General features: G+C 47.8%; 1 protein-coding gene across 1 annotated transcript; it reads right to left on the bottom strand.

Annotated features, from left to right (window-relative positions):
• Window positions 1-1174: 1174 nt before the first annotated feature.
• Window positions 1175-6796, bottom strand: LOC8032379. The gene is made up of 3 exons (XM_029978164.2): window positions 6600-6796; window positions 2782-2933; window positions 1175-1874 (listed from the first exon to the last, which is right to left on the bottom strand). The coding sequence occupies exons 1-3, from the start codon at window positions 6783-6785 to the stop codon at window positions 1601-1603; spliced, it is 612 nt and encodes a 203-aa protein (XP_029834024.1). The 5' UTR covers window positions 6786-6796; the 3' UTR covers window positions 1175-1600.
• Window positions 6797-11491: the final 4695 nt, after the last annotated feature.

Here is an 11491-nt window from a genome sequence, read left to right on the forward strand (position 1 = left end):
ACAAAACGCAACCACTGTAAAGTTACCGTTTTTTTTTTTTTAATTTTATGTGAGCCTTTACATATCCTATTATGATATCACACGGTAATAGACTTAAATCTGCCGATATTGCTTACCTGAACCAACGTCGCATGAACTTGCTGCACCAGAATCGTCAAGAGAACACTTCTTTTGCCTATCCGGCAGCACACATAATACGAAGGAACCTGTCTCGAATGTTATCAGCTGCTGCCCTTCTGACCCCGCATAATCACAGGCACAGATCACTGCGATTAATAAGGACGCTGTGCTGACGTGTCGACCTTAGTAGCGCAGCAACCGGAAGGTCTCAGTACGCAGCACACTAGCCGACACGGTGTCTTCTTCATGGCTATTTGTGACTGTTTGCAAGTGTGACACAACAGTGTCAGTGCGGGTGGGCCTTTCATGATCGTTCGATAGCTCGCCGTGTTGCCTTGAGACATTGCTGGTTTTAGGCAATGGGAATTACTCTGGTGTGTAAAAATGAAAGAAGCATTAATCGCAAGATGAAACTGGAGGTTATATTGCTCATTTGTTGGTTTTGTTATACCAATGCAAAATATGTCAGTGCTTTTTTTTTTTTATCACACGATATATAGATCTTTTTTTCTCGAATAAACGCAGATATTTGTTTTTAAATAAACGTGAGCCATATGTGAATTAAAAAAAATAATCATGTTCTTGTCCTGACATTGCAAGCACCTAACATAACAAGCCGTCACTGAAACATCAAATAGTCAATACTATATGAATGGCACCAAAGAACAAAAACAGAGTTTTCGCAATATTCCCTTTATGTGCCCAGCAAGATACGGAATTTTTGCGTCTTGACAAATAAATAATCATAGATTTGAAATTGCAATTTTAAATGCACAAGATTAAATGTCCACGAGTAATCACACACGTACTGTTCTACACTACACATCGCGGCACACACAAAAAAAGAAAAAAAAAACGAACTTGGAAAGGTGCATTTTTCGTTGTTGGTGAGATCGCATGCTTCAAAGTTTGTTCGCTTGCAAAGTTCCTGGGTGCTACTCTAAACTGTAGAAGGGGTTGCCCTGTCCCAAGACTACCACATATCGTTGAACTCCACACTAACGACGAGTCATCTCCATTGCAACTTAACTGATCGCGCCAAAAGAACAAGAAATACACGTAATTGTCATGTTTTATAGTTCTTATGTAGACAACCATAAAAAAAACATTCAATGAAATATCAATTAATGCCTCACGCCGCTACAGCTTTATAGTTTCATCCACTTGGTCAGTAGCCCTCACTGAGTCGGGATTACAACGTTCCCTGCTGTTTGGACATTTGCACACTTGGGTCCGTAAGCAGTGCCGACTATAAACGAAGCAAAACTGTCATCACCGTTGATTAGCGAATCAAAGATACCATTTTAGGCGAAGTGATGGGCTTGAAATATCGTACTTCAGAGCAGTGTTGTCCTCGTTCCTTTTCCATCGCAAAGTTCGTCCAAAATTCGCAGTGCTTCGTTTGCCCTCCGTCGCTCGTTAGTCACTGCAGTGTTTTTTAAAGTCCGTCTTGTCAATGAAGATATTCTTTGGAAGGTTGTCAGGGTCCTACAGCGAAGCGGACACGGGTGATACTGTCTCGTCCAAGGTTCCAGTTTTGTTTGTCCGACGCGGAGAGGCGGTCGAGCAACTGGTACACGACCACTTTCTTCTCGAGCACCAGCGGCTTGATGTCGGTCGGTTGGGCGTCCGCAATGGCCCGCGTGGTTCCGTACATGAGCTGCGTCGACAGCTGGTTCTGCAGGCCCTTGCTGAGGATGTTGCGAACGAGCTTCTCCGTAAACTCGCGCGACTTCGCGTCGTTCGTGAGGAACCTGTTGGGGTGATAACGGACAGGAAGATTACTCCGTGCCGAACGAATAACCTTTCAGTCTCTGGCTATCTCCAAACAGTGCCAGAGCACCTTGTTACAACGGGGTATCAAATAGAAACATAAACGTAAAAGGGACAGAAACTGGGAAGAAGAGACTTCTCCAAACAGTACCAGAGCAAGTAGCCTTTCCTGCATAAACCAAAACTACAAAATAAAACAAGAGTGATAAAAAAAATATGGCGAAGACAAACACTGTTCGCAACTACGAACTTAGTTTGGAAGGTTGTTCCAGACGTTCGATCATTTCCAGTGCTCGCATATTCAGCCTCGCGTTCTACGCGTGTTGCCCATGACCTTGCTGAATAGTCATCATTGCACTTTTTACCAATAAGTCACCGCGAGATGCCTGGCTGACATCAGAGCCACAAAACAACACAAGGCGCCTGCTTAGTACGAAAGATACTGGTATTATTTATCAATTTATTTCTTACCGTTACCCCTCAGGGCCCAGAGGTCATTAAATACGGGAGTGGGTAACTATAGTCACCTCGAAATAGACAAAATATTAGTAAAACACAGTTGAAGGATACTTACGCAAAACTAATTATTAACAGCGCAGTTTAAAAACTTCCGAAGTTTTTTAAACTGTAACTAATTATTAGTTACAGTTTTAAAGAAATGAGAGGATGTCCCTGTGGGCATCATCCGATTGATTGGGTGGTTCAGAAAGTTCAGATATGCACTGGGAAACCTTCCTGCGCTACCATCGCGCTGCGCGAATTTCTATTTTCTTCACGACAAGTATAGCTCTAAGTCCTGAAGCCGCCATCTTTTTATTCGTGCTAACGCTATATGAATGCTTTAAATAATAAACTAAATGGTATATACCAGAAAATACCGGGACTGACCTGCCGTGGCGGACGTCGGTGACGGACAGTTTGTCGACTCTGAGGCCCGCGACCCTCGGCGCGGACTCACCGTCCTGCGTGGTCAGGTTCACCGACGCCCTGGCCGTGGCCTCGAAGAAGACCGGGAGCACGCGGACGCCAGGAAGCCCGACCTGTGATGGCGGCGCACGAGTTGCTATTCAGTAACCACATGAGTCTTGCAGTGGAATGAGCACAGGCTCAGATATATACCTTATTTCCAAAGGGACGATGCAAAACTTTCTTATTCTTTCAGTGAATACCACTAGAATTATTCCTTGACATTTAAAAACTATCGACAATGGACCCCTTTTCAAAAGTTCGTCAGGCAACATTGGCGGTCACCATTGCTTCTGGTCACCGCGGCCTGGTGATAGGGTGAGAAAATTGGTCTTGGAAGGGCGAGAGGAATTATATATGTTGGTCATTTTAGACTTCGGCTAGGTGGTGCAAGCTACCGCCCGTTACAAAGGTTATAGCCATTATTATTAATCTATCCATGCTCACGAAGCGCGTGATTGGATCCGAGTCCTCGTCGAAAGTTGACGCAGCGCTCGTGTCCAATAGGAGCTCAGAGTATGTGAGTAAGCAATGGCAGACGGGCAGACAGGCGTTGGCGCGGACTTTGGAAAAGGGTTTATTGCAAGCATGGCGCCCCACCAATGCTCCATGCGTGCAAGCGCGTGCAGGGTGCGCGTGAACGTAGCTTTGGCGAGCTTGTAACTGCACGTGCTCGCCCGAACGAGCAGAGGCATGGCTACCGCCAAATGCCCCGCTTGCAATCGTTAAAGTGGGCAACGTCTTCGGATGAAACACCTTTGGTATAAAGTGTCTGGGATGAAGTGTCCTGGGATGAAGTATCTTGGGATGAACTGAGTGGACCCCGTTAAAGTGAACTAGAGAAGGTGTCATGAGCTCAGAGAGGGCTCACGACTGCCGCTTATCGTGTCGATGGCCCGAGGGCGCCACTAAAGGATGGGCTGTAGTAGCACATGCTTTGCATTGCATTTGTTGTGCTACTGGCGTTGTCGTCGTCGTCGTCGTTGTCGTCGCAGTCAATTCGGCATTGCACTTTATCCGACATAAGGACAGAAAACACGGGCAAAATATCTCAACCGGAGCCGTTTCGCGCTGCCAAACCGCCAAGACAAACCTGATCGGCTAAAGCCCTCGGAACGCTCGGATCCTACAGCCCATGCAATCGCAGCGCCGCCCCGTACATCCGAGACCTTTCCACGCTCGCCGCTTCGGAGCAATGCATGGCGCGTGTCGGCGCCTGATCTCACTACCCCTCCTCTAGTTCACTGTATACGATCGTCTATGAAACACGCGTTAGATTTTTTTTTCTCCGCGCAATGGCGGTCGCAAGAAGGAAGAAAAGAAAAAAACGAGAAAATTTGAGCAGCATTTATCCCCCCCCCCCCCCCCCCCCCCCCAGCTCGAAGTCAGAATGAGCAGTCACGTAACTTCCACCCATGTAACTCCACACATTGTGAAGATTCGGCTGCTCCCGTCGTTGCAGCGAGTACACACGAGCCACTGCCTCATTGATTGTTGAACTAATTGATTATCACGAGCCCAAATCGAACACTCACGCAGTGCTCGTGTTCACCGTACGAGGCACGTTTAAATATCGTCATCGCGTGGATCGCAAAACTTGTTTACGAAATCCTCGGGTTTGCATTGTTGACAGGCCAGCAATGCGATCCAAACAACTCCGTCATCAAGTTTTGCAAAGGAGAGTCTGAAAGCAAACTTCCGCTTTAATCCTTGAAAATACGCGGCGTCAAGGAAGCTTTTTGGTCAGTGCTGTCAAAGCTATGCGGAGCGCAAGTTCGTCTGCTTCAGGGTCTAAGATAGGCAGGTGGGGAAACGGCCCATAGAAGACTACCGCAGCGCCGTGACCGGATTGTGTACTCGTCTGCTTGCGGGTACCCCCAACTTGCGACAGATGGCGCTGCGGCGAGAGGAAAAAAAATGGAATCGGATTTGCATGGAACTTTATGGGAGAGTGCGCAAAATAAACCGAGAGCACGACAGTCCTCTATTGAAAATCCACGAGAAACCATCTCCGTCAGTTTAGCCGGTCGCCACCGGTCGCCGACCTGGAGTGAGAGTTGGCGGTGTTCCACATAGATGGCGCCACAGAAAAAGAGAAAACCTAGGGGCACACAATCCGGTCGCTCACTTGGCTCTCGTTTCCCCACCTGTCTATCTTACACCCTGGTCTGCTTCTTTGCAGGGGTTGCGATGATGTCAGAACGCCGAGCTCTTATTGGCTGTTTGATAAAAATAGTGGGTAGACCTCAGGGCGTGTACCATTCAGGTCTACCCACTATCCTTTCAATCAAAGCCAACCAAAGCTCGGCTTCGTTCTGACGTCACCGCCACTCCTGTGCTAGAAGCAGACGACTTTCTCTAAGCATACTGGCGCGCGAGCGCGTGGCTTCAGCAATGGTTTCGTTTGCCCGAGAACGCGTGCATATGATTTGCGATATCAAACCCCATGGTCGCGCCTGCAGCTTTGACAGCGTAGCACACTATTATGAAACAGAGTATGGATCCCTTCAAAAATTACGACCTCATAAGGCCGGTTTACACATTTGCAACGGTTGCGTTCGCGTGCAATCGGAAGCACCGTAACGACCAAAACACCGCAACAACCCTGGTTCATGGGTGGCTTCGCGAATCTACCCCTTGCATCGCCTGCCCGCTTGCCATATTGTGTACGGCGAACACTTGTAACGGTGACTTTGTCGTTACGGTCGTTTCGGTTGCATGCAACCAACGCAGATGTGTGAATCAGCCTTTTGCGGTCGATGTCAAAATACTGCAAAGTGGCGTGTGCAAAAACACCAGCAAGCTGGCAAGTCTATAACCCATATAATACTCACTTCCTGGAGACTGCATACAAGTAATAGACTTGCCATTTTTATTGTGTATTTTGCGCACGCTACTATGGAGTATTTTCAATATCGTGGCACGGCTCCTCTAAATCTGTGCAAAACCGTCTAAAATGGCCGATAGGACCAGTCAAACAGCGTCAAAGGCTCGGCATCATAGTGTCCGTGATGTTCCTCTACGTCTTCTATCATCGCTAAACCAATCATGTACAAGGAAGACCCCATTAACTGCGCTTTTAGTACGTGTGTTATTGGTTCTATCTGTTCGTGCCTTCAACTGTGCTCGGACAGGTCATAAAACCAAGTATAGAAGCCTAAAAAGTCGCGCGAGTTGACATTGCATTAGAAATGTACGGGTACAAGCTACGTTGGCTTTGCGATTTTGGCACGAAAGTAAAATATTCCCCGCAGTACATTTAGGTCGCCATAAAAGTTGAAGTCTAGACAAAAAAAGAAAAACATAGAACTATTTTCTTTTTGATGAAACCCGGTGTCCAAAAGATACACCTCAAACCCCAAATCTTTCGTAACCAAACAGCTTCGGGGTATGGCGCGAGATTCAGGCAACGACAGTCAGGTCTTCAATGAGGAAAATAATTAACGACGACATATCCACTGACTTGCAGATTCCGATGCGCGTCAAAAGCGAAGGATGGATTGCGAGGTCGGAACAATCAGGAACCGGCTAATACAAGCCGCGGGCTATCAGTCATAGCTGAATCAGAGAAGTAAGCAGCAGGCAGTTGGACCGCTCTCGCATTTAAATTTGCTCCGTAATCTATACTCGAACAAAGTTATACGCTATAAGATGACTCAATGGAAATATAAACAGCAGACAGAGCGCTCTCGACATGTTGCCACACTTAGGTCAGTTAATTGTAGATCGGCATCCCTGACCTGAGCCATGCCTTCGAGAGGCAGCACAACGCTCAAGGTGCCGTTGCCGGGGGACAGGCAGGCGTGCTGGACGTCCATCTGCCGGAGCCCGGACACGATGCCCCACTTGAGGAAGCGGACGCCACGCTGGAATTCCAGCATCTCGGGCAGATGGTTGGACAGACTCTGGCCGATGTGCGCCAACATCGGAGAACAGGAACCGGCTTTTCGGGGTTGGTCCACGGGGTCGGAGGCCGCATATGGGCAAGAGAAAAGGTTAGAGACTCGAGGGCCTACACCCTGCTTCACCGCCCGGGCCTAAAGTCCCTTGATGTTTCTTTTCACAAGTAACGACAACCGATACAAATGACAAAGCACATTCCGCTGGAACAACATAAACCTCTGCCATGCGCCGCCATTCGCTCCCTAAAACCTCCACCGTCACGCACTCGGAGCTTCAAAGAATGTGGCTACTTGTAGGAAGCTCTTATCTAGAGACTTTACCCTGGCTCGGCTGACAGTATACGAGCCGATGGGACAACGCCAAACAGCGCCAAAAAGCGCCACGTCATGGTGCTCGTCAAATTTCTGTTTTGGTGTTCTGTCGTCGCTAAGCCAGTTGCGTACCAAGGAGGATCCGGTGAACCTGAGACTTCAGAATGTACGTTCGTGGTGCACGTATTCGTGCGTCCGAATAAGCTCGAAGTTAATATAAAAACGAAGAGGCCATGGCAGAGGTTGCGAGCCAACGGAGGCACCCAAGCAGCGTCAAAGACGCAACGTCACGATGTTTATCGGTCCTTCGTGCGTATGCGTCAACGAGCTCAGCCAACCAAGCCAAGCGCTGTGAATGCGCCGGGAACTTGCGCATTTAGTTTGTGCGTCTCGGTTTGTTGATCTAGCCTTTAAAAACGAAATATAAACAAGTCCGCAGTGCTATATCTTCTACGTCGTCAACCGGAGGTCAACGCGGAGCGCGGATTGGACGCGGGTGCGACGTCAACGATCGGCTGGGATTCGTGCCTTCCCTGATTGGACACGAGTCTGAACCGAGCGCTGACGCAGTACTCGTGACCAATCCGCACCCCGCGTTGACCTCCGGTAAATGACGCGTAAGATACAATGCTACGATCTTGCTGTCCAAGTGATGAGCAACGTTATAGAGTTGAGTGAACGCATTGAAACTCCGGCGTCATTGCTACAAGAACGAATAGAATTTACTTTTCGATGAACAAGTGAACCAAGGGCTGACTGACACAGCATGGCTTCCATTGACGTCACACCAGCCGCCATTGCGATGTCCTTACTGGCAGGCATTTTGCACCTCCGATTTTGCTTTTCTCGGCAAGAACAAGTTTGAATGACAACCAACACGGTACGATGATGTCACGTTCTAGGCATGCGAATGATTTGAGCGTTCAATGTCGCGTACTCACGAGTGTCAGCCGCACTTGTCCAAGCCGCCAGAAGGGGCAGCACAAAGAAGAGCCGATAGAGCCGATGGGCGACCATGTTCCGTGCTTCGCTGCAGCTCCTGTCGAAGTCTCCAAGAGTGCCTGTCTTGCGGAGGCCTTTAATATACGGCTATCGAAAACCCGGAAACGAAGTTTGGCCGATAAAGGCGGCATAAGATCCCCCAAACGCGTTTGTCTCTCAAGTTTCGAAACTCGTTCTTCAAGTGACCGCGGACGTTTACCTGGGCTGCGTTCGCTTTAGCCTTCGGGTGACGCACCCGTCGCTATCTTCTCCGAGTGCCGCCGCAAAGTCAAAGTTCCGCGTTCCCTGTTTTAATCAAACGTCAACAAAACCGCGTTCCCTGCAGGTTTGTTGACGCCTCCACCGATGGCGTTTGTCAAGAAAGTACAGCGCTTATCCGTCCAAAGTTAGGATACACTGATGCCGTGTGGGACTTGAATCTTTCGTCGCACTGCCAGCGTTACCACCATAAAAAGATCTTTAGCTCTGCCCTTTCTAGTGCGTCACCCTAAAATTTTGTTTGTGCCGTTTTCATAAAATCTTTCGCCCCGTCATAAAGTAATAAATCCATCATCCTAGATCTCTTCTCTAATTGATCATAGCAATGTGATCGGTATTCCTAATTTTAAAACGGCATATTTTCAGTGTTCCGTTATACCCCAAACGTCAAATGGTTGGAATCGCCTTCCCGCTTCAATCGCTAACATCACCGATGGTGTTTTGTTTCAAAATTACCTTACTAATATGAGCACTTCCTAATTATGTTTTGAGCGCACTCCCCTCTTCAGTGTATCATCGTGAGGGTATTCTAAATAAATAAATGAATAAATAAACGAATGGTGTATTCCTTGTTAAAGTCCACGACTCTACATGCACCCACGATCGTGCGGAATCGGAGCATTCAACAATTGTTGGTTTCAACCCGTGGCACGACGAGGAACCTTTGTCTCGCTGGGGATTCTTTCGTGTGCCTCGTCGACACTGGTGTGCACACATTTTACATACTACAGCCCGATCGTGCTGAAGTAGCCTGTCCGCGCGCGTTCGAGTTTCTTCAGTCCACGACTAAAGTCACTGGATCAAGGGAAAGTAGCGCCAAGCTCCCCGTATGGTTGCCATTTTGGTCCGTGAAATGAGAAATTTTTTCTTGACCCCTCCGTTCTTGGTGAGCCGATTTAAATTTGCTGGTGACGGGTAGCTTTATGGAGACGTTTCTTGTATACCGAGATTTTTCAAACCACACACCGGCGAAACAAGCGTACATCTTCGTACCACCACCACATAATAATAATAATATAATCGTTTATTTTCACTCCAAAGGAGTATGGAGAGCAGGAAAAAAAGCTGCAGGTGCAGCTTTTTCCCTGCTGTGTCGCGGTGCTTCGAGGCACTGAAAAATACGTTTACTGTTTTAAAATACGCAAGAAGAAGAATAAAATTGTAATAAATCCGCGGAGATGTGCATGATTGATAAGTTGATTGCATACACAGTGCCCGAGACGCTTATAATGGCGAGGAACATTTCCAGTACGATGATGCTCCATGGCGACCTTGGCGCGACTGTTTTAGAACGACCCTCTAGAAGTTTCGAAGATTTGAATGGACCGAGATGGCGATTCACATGGCAACGTTGACACATTAGCCAATCGCCGTGCGAGGTTTTGGTCGTCATATGTTAGTATCTGTTTGTGTCCGGCTAGCAGGTAGGGAAGGCATAAGCGCCACTTAGTGACTTTATTCATACGACTTCACTAATAAAAGATCAACCACGTTTTCAAGTGTGTACGTAAAAAAGAATTGTAGGATTTTACTCAAAAATACATAGTGGCCGACACTTCAGTGACTTCACAATCTATACTATAGCATATGTGGCAGATCACCCTAGGACCTTTCAAAAAAACCTATCACACACAACAAAAAAAAAGCATATGCGGTAAGTTTTGGTAATGCAACTAAAGGACTCAGAGTCACAAACGTCACAAAGTTAATTAGGTGACTTTCGGTGCAGCATCATTTCGAAGTAGAAAGCATATTTAGTGGTTCAAAGATTGAACAACAACATGACTGATTTTCCGGAGTGAAACTGCCTCCCGAGGTTGCTCTAGCGGACGAGGATCGAATGGATGAAGATGCCCTATATCATTCGATAAGCTCACCAAGATTGTGACTTAATATCCTTATGCTCGCACAACCTAAAGGAACAAGTAAACGGTGGGAATCGTGTACCACTTCGATTCAAGCAAACGCACATTGATCAACTGGTATAAAATAAGGTAGCGCGTGCCAGAGGTGTCCTCACCTCAGGTAGTTCCGAACGCGGTTCGAGTCTCCCACCCGTGAAATCTTGGATGGCGCTCCCTCTGTAAATGCGTAACCCACTCATGCAAAGGCTAGACCCTCGCTGGCGAAGTTTGGACTCCGGTGGGGGAGGAGGGGCCGCGCTGCCAAATCTCGCGTGCTTTCTTCAATTTTTCGAAGCGATGAATGCGCACGTACGTGCTGCAGGCTGTGGATTTGTAGCCACTGAAGGCGCCTATCCAGTGTTTATCACACAGGCGAAAAATTTAGAGTCCCTCGTCCGACTCATGCTCTGGCGTCTGATATTACGCTGAAGCCAGCGGGTATGATCAAAACACGCGCCACAGCCTGGTAATATATACGGCAGCACGCAGTGGGGGAAGGAACTTCTATTGCGTACCGTGTAGAATCAGTTCGAGGACTGCTCTTGCAATTGAGACAGTGACAAGTTCGTCCTGAGCGAGTACACGATTGACTCTTCGTTACCTTGCTATTTCCTCAACGCTAACAGCAACAAACCTTGCACCCGGGGCCTCTGCCGAGTGTCTGGGAAAACAGGACGTGCATTTCACTCATGAGGGCACATGACCGCAAAAGTTGAACATCACGGTGCTTGGGATAAAGTTTGCATTCAAGGCAGACGCACAGGATAACAGTCCTTAGAACACCCCGGTCTTAAAGCGAAAACATGCTACACTCCGTTTTAAGTTGTACCGCAGCGAAGGCTAGAAGCGCGAGCTTATAGCGTTGGCAGCTGACCTTAATGCACGAGAGCTTGTGCCGCCGAGATGCGCCCTAGAGCAAAGAGCTCGCGCTCGTAGCCTTCCCTGCGGTATATCATAAGCTGAAATAGAGTATATTACGGAGTTTTAGTAGATCGTTTCGATGACTCCAATGCTGGTATACCCGATGCTGCGCCGACGCCTTTGCGCGTGCATCGTATGGTCATCGGGTATCGTTATCGGAGGTATGGGAACGATATACTAAAACCGTCTATTGGCGAGGTCTATTCGACGCGGATCCCGGGGTCTGTTTGTGTGTAAGTCGTGGCCCGCTACATTTAGCGAAGAATCGTAGTGTCACGTGACAGAGACGTCTGTTTTAACCCCTAGAGTTAGCGGCAAAATATGTCCGCTAAA

The sequence above is a fragment of the Ixodes scapularis genome, unplaced genomic scaffold (genome assembly GCF_016920785.2).
Source record: "Ixodes scapularis isolate PalLabHiFi unplaced genomic scaffold, ASM1692078v2 PGA_scaffold6__148_contigs__length_123643588, whole genome shotgun sequence".
Classification (NCBI taxonomy): Eukaryota; Metazoa; Arthropoda; class Arachnida; order Ixodida; family Ixodidae; genus Ixodes; species Ixodes scapularis.

What these genes read in the sequence shown, in the direction of transcription:
- LOC8032379 (XM_029978164.2), bottom strand. Translation starts at nt 6,785, where the DNA reads ATGTTGGCGCACATCGGCCAGAGTCTGTCCAACCATCTGCCCGAGATG. An exon ending in CTCTCGAAGGCATGGCTCAG is followed by an intron (nt 2,934 to 6,599) that starts GTCAGGGATGCC and finishes CCGCCATCACAG; the next exon opens with GTCGGGCTTCCTGGCGTCCG. An exon ending in ACCGACGTCCGCCACGGCAG is followed by an intron (nt 1,875 to 2,781) that starts GTCAGTCCCGGT and finishes TCACCCCAACAG; the next exon opens with GTTCCTCACGAACGACGCGA.